The 17238-nt window shown below is 40.4% G+C and overlaps 1 protein-coding gene across 7 annotated transcripts in view; it reads left to right on the top strand.

The window, feature by feature from the left end:
• Positions 1-17238, top strand: part of trim44 (tripartite motif containing 44) — a 43928-nt gene extending 26690 nt beyond the window's left edge. For all 7 annotated transcript variants that reach the window (XM_040133884.1, XM_040133883.1, XM_040133880.1 and 4 more), the window contains one exon: positions 16544-17238. In XM_040133884.1, the coding sequence (XP_039989818.1) occupies positions 16544-16628 (85 nt within the window). In that variant the 3' untranslated portion in view covers positions 16629-17238. The remainder of the gene's footprint in view (positions 1-16543) is intronic.

Here is a 17238-nt window from a genome sequence, read left to right as displayed (position 1 = left end):
GTTTTTTAAGATGTCATTTATTTTCGTGTGTATGTGTGCGTTTGGGTACATGTACATGTGTGTTTTGTGAATAGTGTCAGCACTAGTATGACTCTCATCAAACGGTTTTTGGAAGAGTAGAGAGAGGGTGTGTTCCGAGGTCTTAAAGGGAAAAAGTAAGAAGATGAGAGAGTGTGTTGTGTGTGTGTGTGTGTGTGTGTGTGTGTGTGTGTGTGTGTGTGTGTGTGTGTGTGTGTGTGTGTGTGTGTGTGTGTGTGTGTGTGTGTGTGTGTGTGTGTGTGTGTGTGTGTGTGTGTGTGTGTGTGTGTGTACGCTTCAGTTGACTTTCTCTTTTGTGATGACTAATGGCAGTTATTTGTTTCTCCTGAAACTTTTCCTGAATAGAAATGAGATAATTTACCTACATAACTGCCTCTGATCGGAGTTAGGGTTGCTTTAGCACTACCCATCTATTTTACTTTTGCAAGTGGAAGCCTCTAGATTCCATCTGAAACTTACAGTGAAATATGATGGTGCAAAGAGCAAGTTGCAAAACTGAATAAGAAATTGTCTAATTGAATATCCTGTAAAAATGTTGAATATGAATCATGACCTGTCAAAATGCGAGAAAGACCTGACAGGTAAGAATGTATTTTTGCGAAACAGACATGACAGGTATGAATATGTTTCAAACAGAATCTCCTTCTTTTGATATTGGATTTGACTACAGTGAGATTTCCAGCTGATAAGTTTGATAAATTATATCAGAATTTTGATTTTCACCCAAGTTGTAGTGGGAGCTGCTACTGGATTTGTTAGTTGTTCATTTCTTACAGTGCAGGCCTGTGACGGCCAGGGACACAGTGTATGTAGAGCTTTGACCAGAGCTTATTGATCTGCTGTGTAGATATGAGAGCTGTGCCGAGTTCTGTGTGTGTTGTCTGGGATCCCAGAGAGCACAGAGTTAGCGTTGAGGGTCTGTGATGCATTCAAGGCTATAGTGCGGCAGAATTGGGTTACGGCTGTGTATGTGTTGATTCTCTGAGCCCGTATTGCCTATGAATAATGGATTGTTAATCCATGTGTTTAAAGTACATCTCTATCCCACATACATTTCCTTGCCTTTCTGCTGATGTTTTTGTTGTATGTGTGCAAAGGTGTACTTGTGCGTGCACAAATATTGTTTTGTGTGTGTGCGTGTGTGTGTGTGTGTGTGTGTGTGTGTGTGTGTGCTCATGTGTTTATCTGTTCTGAAGTACTTTTTTTCAGAGATCACTGTCAGCATAGTGACTTTATACCTTGAGAAAAGGAATGATTGTCGGTTTTGTTCTGCTGACATTGTAAAAGAGAGATTTAACAATTTAACAAGGAGCTACACAGGACTTTAAATATTCATATCTGTTGAACTTTGCCTTAAAGTGTGGAAAAAAGGCTAGATTTAATATAAAGTAATGGATTGACAACCTTTGCAATTCATATTTCACATATAAGGCTGATTCTCTTATCCAGAGGAACTTTGTGCAAGTTAAAGTAGTAGACATTTGTGCGTTAACATAATTTGAAGCTGCCTAGTTGTAAAGGCATGCAAGGAACAAAATGGTGGTAAGAAAGTGATAAAGAGATGGCATTTGTAGTGGTGAAATTTTGAAATGAAACTGAGCACAGGTATGGTCTAACCATGCTGAGACGAGAAGAGCAGAAGGTATAGCCGGTAAAGATGTATTTCCACTCCAGCATGGAAGATGTTGGGTGACTGCTGAAGAGGAAAGACAAAAAAAAGGGGGGGGGTTAGAAAATGGGAAAACTACAGTAAGCTTTCTAGGCAGGTTGGTAATACAGAAGGGAAAGGCATGAAATATGAAAGAGAGTGTGGCAAAGAATATTTCAGAAGGCTCCATTGCACAAGACAGCAACAATGGGTTAGTCTCTGATGGTAAACTTTACCAAGCTTCCTCGTATGAGACTTTTATCTCTTCCAGTGGTCCATATTTTGTTATATCTGCTTCAACAAATACCATTCCAGTGTTCAGTATCATACTAAGCCACTTAGACTGAGTAACCATACTCATTTTTTCAGGTCTTGCATGCTTTTACTGTCTCAGTGACTGTAAATTGAGGCAGAACATGTCATTTTTATGTCACATAGTAAAATACGCTGATGTATCATTATCTACTTCATAATTTATGAATACAGAACCGCAGTTGTATGTGCTGCGATCCTTTCTCAGAGCCTGTCTTGTTAATTCTTTTTTGCTGCACCTGCTCATTAAATTACCCACCCATATTTCTCTAGCTGTCCCATCTCATAATCACATTGTCACAGAAGCCTCTGTGGTTTGTGTGTTCTGTAAAGAGAGAGGCTGCGAGGAATTGGTATCAGAAATAATGAATCCAAATGCGTTAATTACAGCTCACTCTCCCCCACTGAAAACAGATATTTCTGGTGGGAGTGCCTGTGTATGTGTGTTTTACGTGTGTTGGAGTGTGTAGATGTCTGTGTGTATTTATGCACACCTGGGATTATTTGCAAAGAAGTGAAATGACAAAAAGAAGCGAGAGGAAAGTGATTGAGGAATTTCAGTGAGGGAAAGAGACAGTGCTAGCATGCTGATGTTTACCATGTCTTCCATTTTAATCAAGCATCTCAGCATGCCAACATTTGCAAATTAGCACCAAACACAAAGTGCAGCTGAGACTAATGGGAATGAAAGTTATATTTTTTACCTGATGATAGCTCTAGATAAAAAGTGAAGGGATCACCAAAGTTATGACAAGTCATCAGAGTGGATTCCTGAAAGTCTGAACCAAATTTCATAGCAATCCATGCAAAAGTTGTTGAGACATTTTACTCAAAAACACAAATGTCATCATCATGGTGGCACCAGATGACAAAAAGTCAAGTCATCACGAATATCGTTAGAGTTCATCCTAAGGACGCTATGAATGTCTGTTCATGACATATAGTTGGAGCACTAGCATGAATGCTGATATTTGTTTTCAGAAAGCCACATTCTCATTTAAACAATCTGTACAGTTACTGGCATGCTTTTATTTTGGTACTTTTGACCTGCTCATCTGGACTGAACATTTAACAGCTGGAATACAATGATCAGCAAATGTCAATGTTGTCAACTGAAATCACCACCTCAGGAAACTGCCACACAGCCAGATGCTAATTGGTCTGATGGGCAAATTTCCTGCTGTAGGCAATTCTTGGGTGCTTGTGAATTTTGTGTACATTTGAGAATAACATTATTTGGCTTGAGTAAGGCTGATATGACATACCCTACAGGAAGTGGAGAAGAAAATTAGAGTCTCTGTCTTGTATCTTGTCAGGGAATGATATACATTTACAAACAGGAAAAATAGGTTCTCTGGAAACTCTTTGCGTATTCTTTCTTCTCTCCCATATCCTCTCGCTTTCTCTCACACACACACTTCATTCCGTCTGTGTTCTATCCAAAAGACAGATCATCATACTGGATCCGTAGAGACACCGCCTTGCACCGTACCATGCATGCAATCTCCCTTAGACAGAAGTAAAGGTGCTCGTAAGATGTCACACTGTGTATGAACCTTAATTTTTCATCCTAAAATTACACATAAACACGACACACACACACAGTCACACATACACACAATCACAAACACACTTGCCGGGTTAGGGTAATTAGTGGAAAGACAGAAAGAACAAGGCAACTGTCTCTCCGTACCTACAGTCTGTGCTCTGAATAGAAAGGAAGATGCTTTCACACAGAGATGCCTCACACACACATGCGTATCACAGTATGTTACCCTTCGGGTGGAATTGCAGGTCTGATTACAGCTTGGTGGAGATGTCAGAGGATGATAATAGCAGGCTGAACCAAGGGGCAATGAATCAGTGCCTTATCAAACCTACGGCCCATAGGTATGAACTGTCAACCCAGAAACAGCTCTAGCAAATACCCAATACACACTGCTGGAAAGCACCTCCCTTCCACAGCTGGACACAGCAACAACATCACAGCAAGGCTGTCTGACGGCTCAGTGGGGCAGTTGTCAGCGCACTCTCCCTCTTCCGCGCCACAGTCCATCCCTCTGCTCAGTTATTCTCCTAGTGAGGGGAAGGAGGAGTGTGCAAATGGTGGCATGTTTAATTCAGCAGCCTCACGACAAGCCCTGTCACCATGTAGATTTATAGTATTGGCAAGAGAGGAATGAGGAGATTGTTGGGATTTAACTACCCCAGGATTCTAATGGGAGATTTAGCCTGCACTTTACAAAATCACCTTAATCTAGCGATGGTCTGTGAAGGGGGGGCAGTGAATGAAAAATATAATTGCTTTTTCTAATGGGGGTTCTGTTTGTATGTCTGAATTTCCCTTTTGAACCAGGATTTTGTCCAAATATAGAGACACATTTGCATGTTTCAAAATAGAAAATGTGCCTTTTATTCGCCTGTGATTAGAGATAAAGATGCATTTCCCAAGGGTAGGCATGCCTCACGATTTTCTTTAAAAAGCAATGATATTGCTTCCAGTTTCTTTATGATGAAATGTCCGATAGGGGCTTGTCACCTTCAGGAGGAGGCAGGCTTTTATGACTGATGTTTTACAGGATGCATTAGTACACATAAAAGTTTATTAGTCAGGCAGCACTGGGGAGCTGTCAAGCCCCATGACTGTATTTCATTGTGTTGCAGTGTTACATTTTATCATGCTGCTTCTGCAGGAACACAACAACAAATTTCAGTTAATATTAATAAAGTCCAAACCATTTTCTGTTTGTGCAGCACTGTCTGCAAAGTTTGATATTTATACATTTGCATTATAGTACACAATTTTCATTTAGACCCTTTCTTTTAAAGTTGATTTTGTGGTAGTGATCATAAAAATTAATCTTTTTGTTTGCTGCAAGAGGAAGATCATTATTCAGCACCCTAAGGGAAGTCCTTTATTCCACAGTGTGTTTAACATTCTGCAGAGGAAAAAGCAGGGAGCGATGGATGAGGCATATGAGACTTTTATCAGCCGAGATGAGAGCTGTGACAGTCTGGAGCCCAGGTTTTCTGGGCTGTCTGTCTAGGCGTCCTTCACACTGAGGGCTTGGATGACAGGGCTTGGATGCAGGGGAGGGGGAGTTTTCATGTGACAGAAGGCTTTGCCTAATAGCCAGTCTGTTCTCCAACTCTTCTCGGTTTTTCTCTGTCTCATAGACACAAACTCTTTTCTTTTCCTTTTTCCTCGCCTCTCCCTTTTGTCTGGCCATATGGGCATCTGACATCGCTCCGTCTCCGATAGAGGAGAGTACAGACAAAGGAGGAGTCATTGCTCTAAGTGTGGTGTAAACAGGCTTTTAATTTTAAAATCTCTCCAGAGCGATCCAGATTCCGGGACAGCTCGTCAGGGTACCTGGGCAGTTCACTCATTTAACGCGGCGCCGCTGGTCTGCTGTTAGAGAACGGAGTTGTTTGAAAGAGGCAACAGGGGGCAGCTCTGCCAGCCTGCCAAGTGTGTGTGCGCTGCTGTGATCAGTCAGTCTTCATAATGGCTGTCTGGCCCTGGGGCAGAGCCAGCTCAGTGGTCACATGACAGACTGTGCAGATCAGGCAAGGAAGGACTCCCTTCAGCAACCCTGGATCGATGGTGTCTGTCTGTCTGTGGAGACAACAAAGGGCAGAGAGAGACAAAGCAGGGAAAGCATTACGGGCATGGGCGAAGGAAGGGAGAGACAGGAAGAAAAAAGTAAAAATCAGTTGAAAAGTAGATAAAGGACACAGACACTGGAACATGAAATAAAACTACAGCCAAGTTGAGGTTAAAGAAGAGGGAATAGGGAACAAAGAATATAAGAAGTCTTAAGTCAAAGGAGACTGGGGGACAGCATTGGTGCTAGCTATTCATTACCTGTAAGCTGATGCTGTGTGCTTTCCGAAGGACAGATAAAAGTTTATCTCTCCAATGTGTTTTTCTCTCCTTTTCTCACTCTTATGGGCTTGAGATTCAAACTTCAAAAGGAGTATTATATACTACAGAAATTTCAATTTATGCCAAAGACATAGTGTGCATTTGAAGTTTGCATATTTTTGGCTGCACCGCGACAGCAATCTAATTCAAGCGACTACAAAGCACGTGACATTAAGCTGACTGCCGCATGACTAACTGATGACGTTACACCACTGGTCGGCTGGCCGAGTGTTTCCCCATTGGCCATTATTCTTTCAAAATGAATTGCCGCAAAGATGTTAGCACAGAGAGTAGGAGAGAAGCACACAGATAAAGGGCTGAAACCGACTGATAATAGGCAGAATGCAAATATGACACCATGAATATGCTAATGAGCTCATCTAGCAATATTTAGTGATTTTCTGAGCAGGGTTGAAAGTAGTTTTTTATGTGGTCCAGCCATATTATAGGTTTTGACCTAGTCTTGTTAAAAAAGAATGCAGGAAAATGAGGTTTTACTCTTCTTGGCAAGTATCAGATATCCCCAGACCTGGGACTTAATATATAATGAAGCAAGATCAACCTGGCTATGCCTGAGATATGTGGGTTCAGTATGCCTAATATTAGTTGTCATGGATAACTAGTCTGACAAAGCAGGTTATGGGCTTAAATCAGAGAACATTTTCTAAACACTTAGGAGATGGGAATTGAATTTGAGAAATAATTAGATTATTAGAAATTGTGCTTTTATATAGTATCATTTGTGTAAGCCACTCAGTATACTTTTTGGTTATCTTGTGAAGGGGAGGAAATCACAGTGCACTCACTACTATCGATTCTATCATAATATTTTGGCCACAGTATCAGTGGTATCGCATTAAAGATTTGATGATACCCAATATATTGCAAAACATTCCACTACAATATGTCACAAAAATCTTTTTAAAGGTCAAATTTATCATAAAAATACAAAAAGTATCAAGTGGTCCTATACTGTATTCATTGATTCATTATTAGACTGCAGTACATGTACTTTACTGCATTTCAACATCCCATATGAAAGGTGACTTTTTCAGAGAGTCTATTGGTTAGTAGAAGTGCCATCTTCATCCGATCTGCCGAACCAAACCTACACATGAGGAAGTCCAGTGTAGGTTAGACTCAGGTTGGCTCTATAACCCAGATTACCATTGTGGTGGTTAAAGGCAAAATGCAAAAAATGCACAGTAGTACTGATGATTTATTCACCTGTAAGAGTTCTTGATTTTTAGCTCAGGCATTTTCTATTATCCTTACTAGGAACAGAAATGCTGTTGTGTTTCTTTGCAAATGGTTCTCCTTTATTGTTTAGGTAAATTTCAGTTTTTGAACCATCAGTGAAGCGTTTTGCAGTTTTGTACAACTGTGGTGACTCTTTGGCAACAAATATTTTAGTCCAGGATACTAACAGATGGCCTGTTGCTTCTGTAAACTGAGCTCAGATTGTTACATTTTGAGCAGCACCACTCCAGGATTGGGTCTTGTCTCTTTCACAGTAAAATGCCATACCATTTACATTTACTTTGTATCACCAGAGTACGCAATGGCACTAGACCCCAGTGAGTCATATATCCTGTTTCATAATCATCCCTTGGGTTTCTTTATGGATCTGAGTTTTACTGTTTTAAAAATGAATAGCTGCATATTTGTAAGTATGTATGAATAATAGCAGAAAACGACACAGTTTAACCTCCTGAAGATCAAACCTCTTGTTAGCAGACTACATCCAGCATGTCTGTCCTCTCTCCCCTCTCTTTGTTATACAGTGGGGAACCATTAAGGTGATTCCATTATCTCTTCATTGCTCTCCTCTAAGGGATCTTCTTAACGTCATTCATTGCCATTTAATTTGTGACCAAGAGTATAGTGGCTCTGGAAAAACTAGAAGGCACAGTCCTGTGCCTACCCAGGGGTTTGTTATCAGGGTAACTGTTCATTGTCAGATTGCATCTCAGTGAAGAGGAGCTTAAAAAGAAGTATTGTGGTGTATTTTCCTAACATGGTGGTCCACACACAGTCATATACCTAAAGTAATCCCTGCTGATGCTTTTCTTCATGTTCAGGTCAGTTTGATTTTGACATTCACAATAATGAGCAGTTTTATTTTTGTAGACTGCATGGATGGGATTGCAGCAGTTGATTAATTTCTTAATTGCCCCATGGCCACAGAAATAGTAAAATCACTAAATGAGCCAATGTAAGATTGAGTCTTTACAGTGATCTAATGCTCTTATCTGAATGGCTCTGCATTAATTCCTCAGTATGATTAACGGAAGGTACCTGTGTCGAAGTGAGGGAGAAATTAGTTCATGGAGGGATAACAGCATTCATCATACTCCTCACACCTGCTGCAGCACAGACAAACCTGTGTGATTATTCTGATTGGCTGAGCATCGGCACACTATTTTATTCCACATCACTGACCTTTCTGCCTCACTGTCCACAGTCTGTATGCAGGAGAAGGCATCCTTAGTATAATACATGCATCATGTAGTGAGTAGACTGCAAGCAATCTTAGGTTGGAGTGGTACGCAGCGTACTTCCTGATGTACATTTTAAAATATTGGCATGCATGAACATGAGTTTGAATGGGGTCTACTTGAGGCGATACATCTGGTGGATGATGAGACGTATTTTTCTTCGCTGCTCCCATTTTGCCCTGATGAGTAAGCTGCAGTGCTCACAAAGGGTCATGTTAAACAGCCCCTAGCTCTCTGTCCCCCGTACCATGATGCATTGCCTGTTGTTGTGCCTTGTCTCTTCACGTCCTCCTTGAACTGATTAAGTCTTTGGAACAGTAGGGAAACACCACAGGGTGCTGCATTGTTTTTCAGGGGGAAGACAGTCCCAGTGAACAGTATGAATAGACCGGTGACTCTGAAAGAGGCAGACTACCACTGTTGGTAGCAATTATTCAGTCAGCTCAGAATGTGTATCATACAGTGGGATGGAAGGCTCTCTCTTTGGTCAGGAAGTTTGTTTCACTCTCTTCCACTAATTTTCAGGCATTAAGATAGAGTCAATAATTCATTTCATGCAAACTGGGGTATAAACCGTACATTTGTTCATATTTGAAGACTTTCATCCCAAAATGAAATGTACTGTTAATTACAAAAAGTCTCATGCTTGAAGAACACTTTTCTTGACTTAAGCATGCTTTCATTTTAGATATTTAAATAATAACAGTATTATTTTTCCAGCACAATGTGTTATGGTCAGTTTGGATGTCATAAGCATAGACAGTTATATTGCCTGGGGAAAAAGAATCTCGTCAGCCCAATAAAACACTATGTAAACAAAGCCAATACTAATACTGCAACTATGGATTAACAGGGGTTACTGCACAGATGCGAGCTATTAAGAGATTTTACGGATTTATCATTAAAATTCCCAGGGATTTTTGACACCCGTGTAGATATTTCTCCCATTTCATGGAGGAAGAACAGTGTTGTGGTTGCTGTCCTTGTTTCAAAGCATAGTGCAACAGTCATGAACCAGCGAACAGCGTGAAACAACACCCGTGCTGCTGGTAGCACCTGTGCCCACATAGCAGCCTCTCACCACAGAATCTTTATAGACTCCTCGCTCCTCAATTACTGCCGTCACACTTGCTGAGGAGTTCTCCTTCTGCCATGGCAGGACAGAAACTCTGTTACTGATAGAATGTGGGGTATTATAAGGAAGATGTCTTTGAATAAAAATGTTTGGATAAAAAGAATAAAAATTTTAAAAAATCATGCCTACTTTTAGTCTTCAGTCTACTTTGAAAAAAAAAAATCAGACAGGCTTCATCTAATGATCACAATCTGTGCAACTCATGCGCAGTCAAAAATCTCTGTGATGTAGCATGGCACACACCCAGTGCTGTTCACCCCATGTTTTGGATAAATCACTTTGCTTCTTTTTAGTAGTTAAAACCTGTGCAGCTGCATTTTGAAAGAGCTGGAGTGATCACAAGATCATTTTGGCCAGTGTAGAGAATGAAGAGCTACAGTAGTATAAACAAGAAAAGATGGCAGTATGGACGCTTTTAATGTTTTTTTAGAATAGTACAGCTTTAACCTGTATTATATTACAGTGTTGAAATGAAGGAGAATAATTAATAATAATAATAATAATAATAAATGATCCACAACAAGCTGGTATTCAATGTATTCGTATCTAAAGTTTCAAAATACGCAATTTTGATGGTTCTGAAGACAAATTGAGAACATCAACTTAATTCACTGTGATTAGGATAACATGTTATGTCTATACTGTAAGAGTGTTATCCAATTTAAAGGTGAAAACTGAGATCATCTTCACAGGGTGGCCTAATGGTAGAATATGAATAGAGCAAAACCTAGGGCAAACCCCTGGGGTACCCCAAAAAGCATGCTTGTGCATCAAGACCTACTGTCTAATCTTCAAAATTCAGTTTTGAAGATTAGATTCATATGAGTTTTAAGCTCTTCAAGGGAAACAAACTCCACACTGATCATGGTCAGAAAGGACAGCATAACCAGCTGTTTAAAATGTTGCGCATGGAGGAATTAAACGGAAGATTTTTTTGTATCAGTTGCCAAATTAGTTTATCCTTATTATTTTAGGCATGGTTTCAGCAAAGTACATAATTATTAATTCCAACTGAAACTTCCAAAATACATTTTCTTTTTATTCTTTTTATTTCTTTCTTATTGTTCTTTTTATTATTTTTATTGTACTGTAAGTAATCAACTGTAAAAGGCTTCTCTCCCATGAAATGAAGTTATTTTTTTAAAGATTCAATTATCATTACCCAGAGTTTCTGTTATTTCCTTAAAATGCACTCTGTTATTTGCTTGTTTGTGCAAATATATTCACAAAGGAAACTGGTTTGTAATTCTATTATGAATCTATTTTTATACAATTGTTTGTTCTCAGTAGCCGGTGAAGTAGCTACACCTAACTGTAGACTTTGCAAGCTCTTAGGCATAGTGCCACATATCAAAGAGATTGTTAATGATTGTGTTCCTGGTGATGCTCACAAGTGCTCTTGAGAAAAAAGCACTTCATCTGATCGTGGCCTGAGTGACATGTGGCAATGGAACTTTAATAGAAACTCCTGAAAAATGTATCACGGCTTTCACACATCACCTCTCCATTCCGCGTGTCTGAGCCTCAGCAACAATCCGCGATCAAGATGATGTCACTTCCTGCCAACACTGTGGCTGTCCTCCTTTTGTTCTCCATTCTTCACCTTCCTGATCGCTGATAAATTGTCTTTTGCTTACTTATGTCTCCCTCTACCTCTTTGACTCACTCTTTTGCCCTCCTTGGTTTTTCCTTCACATTTCTCCTCATTAGGATACATCCATATTTCAAATTCTCGCTGGCAGGATCATCGCAGTGCAAAGTGTTGGGAAGATCACAGGGGTGCTCTTAATGAAAGATGTGTGCAAGGGCTATTTGTAAATTACACATCGCTATACAGGGCTGTCAGATGAAAGGAAATTACATAAACCCATAAAGTGAAGAAGGGAAGGTGGCAGACAAGGTGGCAAGAGAGAGAAAAAGATGTAAACCTTTCCAGGACAATGGCCAATTAGATCCAGCAGAGCATTAGTGCAGAGATGGTAAATTACTCATAATAACCTACCTCTTTTTTTAGATTAGATTTAGATTTACAAATCAATATCTGTTTTTTCAATCTCCCTCCCTTCTTCACATCATGAATTCTACACTCCATTCTTTCTGCCTTTCACTACTTTATTTGATCTATTTTTTCCATATCTCAGTCATATCTAGTCACAAAGCTGTTTGTAGTGTTAAATCATCCTGCAGAAGAGACAAGTTTTACTTCATTAAGTAGTGCAGAGTGCAGTGCTTCACTGGAGACTAAGGGTAAGAGCCTGTCCTTGTGGGCTCTATCAATAACTATTAAGGTTCCTCTCTCACTAGACCAAACCTCATAGGCCCCCAGGGCTTGAGAAATGGGCCCTGCCATCTTATGTGATGGAGTATGCTTAGATGGCATCACCACTGTTTGGAAATGCAAATTGCAAAACTTACTTTCCCTTGCGGATGATCACCACCAGTGCTATGTAGCGTAGACAGCCTTATTCTCAACCAACCTGTTTGCTTAATCAAGAAGAACCTCAATCCCCTATCAGCAACCCCCAGTTTCTTACACACATACACACACACACACACCTCAAACCCATTCAGCATATCCAAGGCACTGCGGTATGATTATTCATATGGCAGTGAGGCTGGATCAAGCTTGCAAGGCTGCCACAGCGTGATGGGAGTGTTTCCAGACGATGACTTAGGAATCCTGCAGCTTTTCTGCCAAGAGCAGGGAATTCAAACTCAATCAGGGCGAAGACCCCTCCCTGCTCTATCTCCCCGAGAGCTCCATGGGGTTGAGGCCAAAACAGGAATAGAATGAGAGAGACAAAAGTCAAAGTCTAGGCAGCATCATGTACACCCCCTCCCTGTTCTTTTATCACGGGGAGCCTGAGATTTTCTCCCATGAGTGATGGGTTCATTTTAAGGCTATTGGAGAAACTTTTCTGTCTCACTCAGTGAGGAGACATTAGTAAGATTAGCTTTGTTCTACTCTGTCAGACCTATCTAAACTCTTATCTCTCCCTCTTTCTCCCTCACACACACACAAACACACACACACAGTGTTTCAAATTTCCACACATCAAGACTGTTGTCGATCCATCACCCATGAGCACAGCCAGTGTGTTTCACTGAAGCCCAGACAGCGAGCTCTGCAGCAGGCCTCCCAGCCCCCAGCTCACCCCCTGGTGTGACCATGGTGCCACAGACCATGGTCACACCAAGGGGAGGAGGCAGTGATCAGTCCTGATCAATAATACATCAACTGCATTAAAGCTTATGAATAAGTCATGGAGGGAAAGAACCCCGTCATCAGGGACACAGAAACACACACACACACACACACACACACACACACGCACACACACACACACACACACACACACACACACACACACACACACACACAGAGCAAAGTGATCTTTTACTTAGTCCAGGGAAGATGAACAGACGGAAAAAGAGAACAAAGTAAGGGCTTTAACTTGTAGGGAATTTATCAACCACCCACTGACATTTTGTTGTGTGTTGAAGCTCCCCTCCGTCTTTTCTCTCTGCCATCCCATCCCATTTGCTGCCATTCTTTCTCTCTCTCTCTCTCTCTCTCTCTTTCCCTCTCTCTCTCTCTCTCTTTCTCTCAAGTAATGGCCTTTTTCCTGCGGGTGGAATAAATAAGTTATTACATCCCTGTGTCCTAAGGCTTAGAAAGGATCATAGAATATAAATAGTTCATTTGCCTCCATAGTAGAGGCCTCGCTGTGTGCCATATGAATATATTTGTAATTTTTTATTTATTTTTTTGTACGAAGAGTAGGGTGACTGTTTTGGTTGACTGGAGATGCGAGATGAAACTGCCTTACACAAATAAGTCTGCCAACGTTTTACCCCAAACACCGTCTCAAACAGGAGGGAGCTATGTGAGAGTGCAGAGCTTTACTCAATGCAGACTTTTGTGTGCTGTGCTGACAACAAAGCGAACAGCCTATCTGATGCTATAGACAATTTGAATACTTAGTAAAATTTGTTTGGTGTATGAAAGTGCAAGTGTTAACTTTGCCAAGAATTTGAATGGGAACAGCACTTTTGAATAATTAATGTCTCAGATGTATACAGAGAGATGGGATAACTATACAGCAACTAACCCTGTGTGTGTGTGTGTGTGTGTGTGTGTGTGTGTGTGTGTGTGTGTGTGTGTGTGTGTGTGTGTGTGTGTGAGTGTGTGTGTGTGTGTGTGTGTATAAAGTCTGTCCAACATTATCATTTCTTTGGGCAGTCAGTAAATTGGCATTTGATGCCAAGGTGTGTGCATATGTGTGTTTCTATTATTGCTGCTTTGTTAAAACCTAATAGTGTTGTTTATAGCTTGACCACTAAGCATTTTTGAGTTACTCCGTTCAGGTTTGACAGGCTAACAAGACTCTGCTTATAGGTGTACACACATTTGTGGATGCTCCTTGATGAGATGCCCTGTTGTGAGTTTGAGTTGCGATGACGTGCTCCTCGAGGAGGCGCAGGACGAAGGGATAGGAAGCAGATCCTTGTTTCTGCCAGCAGAAGTATGTCAGACAGGAATACTCAGGGAGCAGTGCTTAGAAAGATATTGCTGCCTATTAATCAACATTTAAGATTTTTTCTCAAAGATTTTGTTGCATATGGCATGGGCAGGAAAACTGACACATTGGAGATGGAACAGTGTTGAATCAAGTGCTTGATAGACGCGTCAGAGAGGCAGAGATGAATGGAAATGGGTCCTTGACAGAGAGATCGGAGATAGAAACGCACACACACACAGGATCAACCGGGTAATCTGAAAATCACTAATTAGCTACTTAGATGAAGATTTTCATTGAATCAAGGATTCTGTAGAGAAATTTTCTAATTCTTTGTTCTGGACAACATGACAACTGTTTAATTCAGACATCAGTATGATAGATTACCAAATTATCACATTTCATTTCTCTCACATTTCTGGAAAATACAGTGCTTTTTTCTGCCAGAACTGGTCTTATGAAACTGTTTTCTATCCACAAACCTGGTGAGGGAAGTTGAAACCTGTGTAGTTTACAGTTTAAGTCAAGTTTAACAACAGTAAAAGCTAAAATTATTTTCCCATAAATAACAATAAGCATATGACAAAACATTTTCTTGCATCTCTGTGGCGACCCTGATCTATGGCTAACCACATACAACTACTTAATTTTACCTTGAATACACTAAATGTATAACATTATATGTTCTATATACTGTAGCTTGATAGATGGCGTATATATGTTTTTAAAGGTTCAAAGTTTATTCTCAATCCCAGAAGCAGCAGTTGAGAAAATAAGTCTCCTTTGGAATGGAGGACCATGCACCTGTGAAGATCATGTTTATTTTTAGCAATGTCACATATTTCAGTCTGGATCAAATTTGTCTCAACAACTACTTGATGGATTGCGATAAAAAATTTTGCAGAGCGATTCTAGGTCCCCAGAGGATGTATCCTAATACCTGTGGTGATTCCTGTAGGGTTCGCAAGAGGTTCACGTTTGTGGTTTTGAGTGAAATGTATCACCAACTATTGCACGAATTGCCATGAAATTTGGTACCCACATCCATGTTCTCCTCAGGATGAATTGTAATCACTTCAGAGATCCTTGAACTTTTCATCTGGCACCACTATCAGGTCAAAATTTTGATTTGTCCAATACTTCCCCGTCAGTATCAGCTGTACTTGTGGTTTAGTGGTAATAAGAAAATATTAGCACGTTAACATGCTAAACCAAGATGTGTTAGCATTTAGTACAGCATGAAAGAGCCCCGAGTGTGGCTGTAAGCTCAATGTCTTATTTTAACTATATTAAAGGAATTTTGTCTTTATTCATACGTTCCTCTGAACACTGCACATTCAAATGCTCATTGTGCCTGTCTGGGAAATATTTCATTCATTTTGTTAACTGTGTTGTGTAACCAATTGTGTGAGAGCTAATATTGTTTGATATTTGAATTACCTGTTGCTTTATTGGTTGTCATGAACCAATCTCCCTCCAAATGTAATAATCAGTGAACAAAGCATCTGTGCTCTGGTTACTTACTGATAGTGGTGCTTAAAGGCTGACTTCCACATACAGCTTTATTTTGTAATAATTACATAGAATCTAACCCTGAACCATAAGTGTCTGTAATATCAGTTTTAAACCTAACATTCAGACAGGCTGTCCTAAGAGTTAACTTGTCCTTCTGCAACACTTCGTGCCATATAAAACTGTATGACCGGCGATATATGTGGAATAATCTGGATTTCATTTTTTGTTGATTCGTGCTCTGATAGATTGCGGTAAATTCAATTTATGAATGCAAACTAACTGTCCAAGGTCATAGGAAGTGATTGCTTTAAAAGAGACATTTGAATGGCGAAATTAAATGGCATAACTCTAAAGTGCATTGAATCTCATTGAATTAAACAGCATCCCTCTATACTAAGTGTGTGTTTACGAAGAACATGCTGACTCATAATCTTTTGAAAATGGATGTGGTACTGTAGATTTCGGGGGGAAATTATAATAAAAAAGACAGAGGGGGGAATAAGAGAAGTAACAGGAGAGAGTTGCTTCTGAGGGAGGAGCAGTGCTCTGTCACCCTTATGACATTGTCCAATTAGAGCATATGATTAGTGTAGACTGTCTCCAGTGAAAATGAATCTATCAGCCCAGCTCGGATTGCTACAGGTCCCTGAAATTTAGCTATCACTTTGTCTCTGTCACTGCAGAGCTGCTAATATAAAACCGACAGAATGGATGATTTCTACTTAAGGCGTAGCTTGATTGAAGCTGATTACATTTCACAAAGGTTTATTATATTTCCATAATATGTGTGCATGGTGGATGGTGTGTGTGTGTGGGTAGGGCGTGTGTGTTTGTGTGGCTGCATGCAGGTGTTTGTGAAAGAGAGAAGAGTCGGAAGACTGGAAGTGATCAGATATATTGGATCGGATATATATATATATGTGTTTTTTTTTTTCCTCTCTTTTCCAGGCTACCGGAGCCGAGGGCAGACCCCATCGACCCACTGGACTTTGAAGACAATGATTCTGGGCCATCCATGGACCACGCCCCCTGATGCTAGCACACTAGACTCTTACTGCATCCACCTGTCCTTCAGTTTCTGCTTCAGCCAGCTGTCAGCCCCGTTGAGCTGTCAGGCTGGCCCACACTCTGACAGCCATCTCCCTTTTACCACCCCTCCTCTCCCGGTGCCTGCTGGCAGTGAGCTGACCTTGAAGAAGGCTGCTGTCACAAATATGGATGGCCACGTCTTTTCTGCTCTCAAACTTTTTTAATTCCTCACTAGCTACCAACTTTCTTTAATTGAAGCACACAAGTTATGTGCAATCAATTACCATCAGGCTCAGTTTCCACAGCCAGTCAGATCCTTGGCTTACTGGTGAGCCTGGCTGACTCAGAGAGAAAGCCTGGGTAGGCAGCCGAGCGGAGCATCTGTTAAGCCCAACAGATGTCAGGAATTGGAAATTCTGTGACATTTTGTGCTTCACTCTTCATTTATTCGCAATAGCATTTTATTCTGTTGTTTTGACAAACACTGTGGACACTCTCAGACATAAAAAGGGAACATTTGTCAGATGCCACAATGCCTAAAATTGTCAAGAGAATATATTACAAAGGTGTTCTGGGTATTATAGTATATATTCATTGTAAAAAAAAAAAAAAAA

Source organism: Xiphias gladius, chromosome 8, assembly GCF_016859285.1.
Source record: "Xiphias gladius isolate SHS-SW01 ecotype Sanya breed wild chromosome 8, ASM1685928v1, whole genome shotgun sequence".
Classification (NCBI taxonomy): domain Eukaryota; kingdom Metazoa; phylum Chordata; class Actinopteri; order Istiophoriformes; family Xiphiidae; genus Xiphias; species Xiphias gladius.
This window is presented reverse-complemented; position numbering and strand designations above follow the sequence as displayed.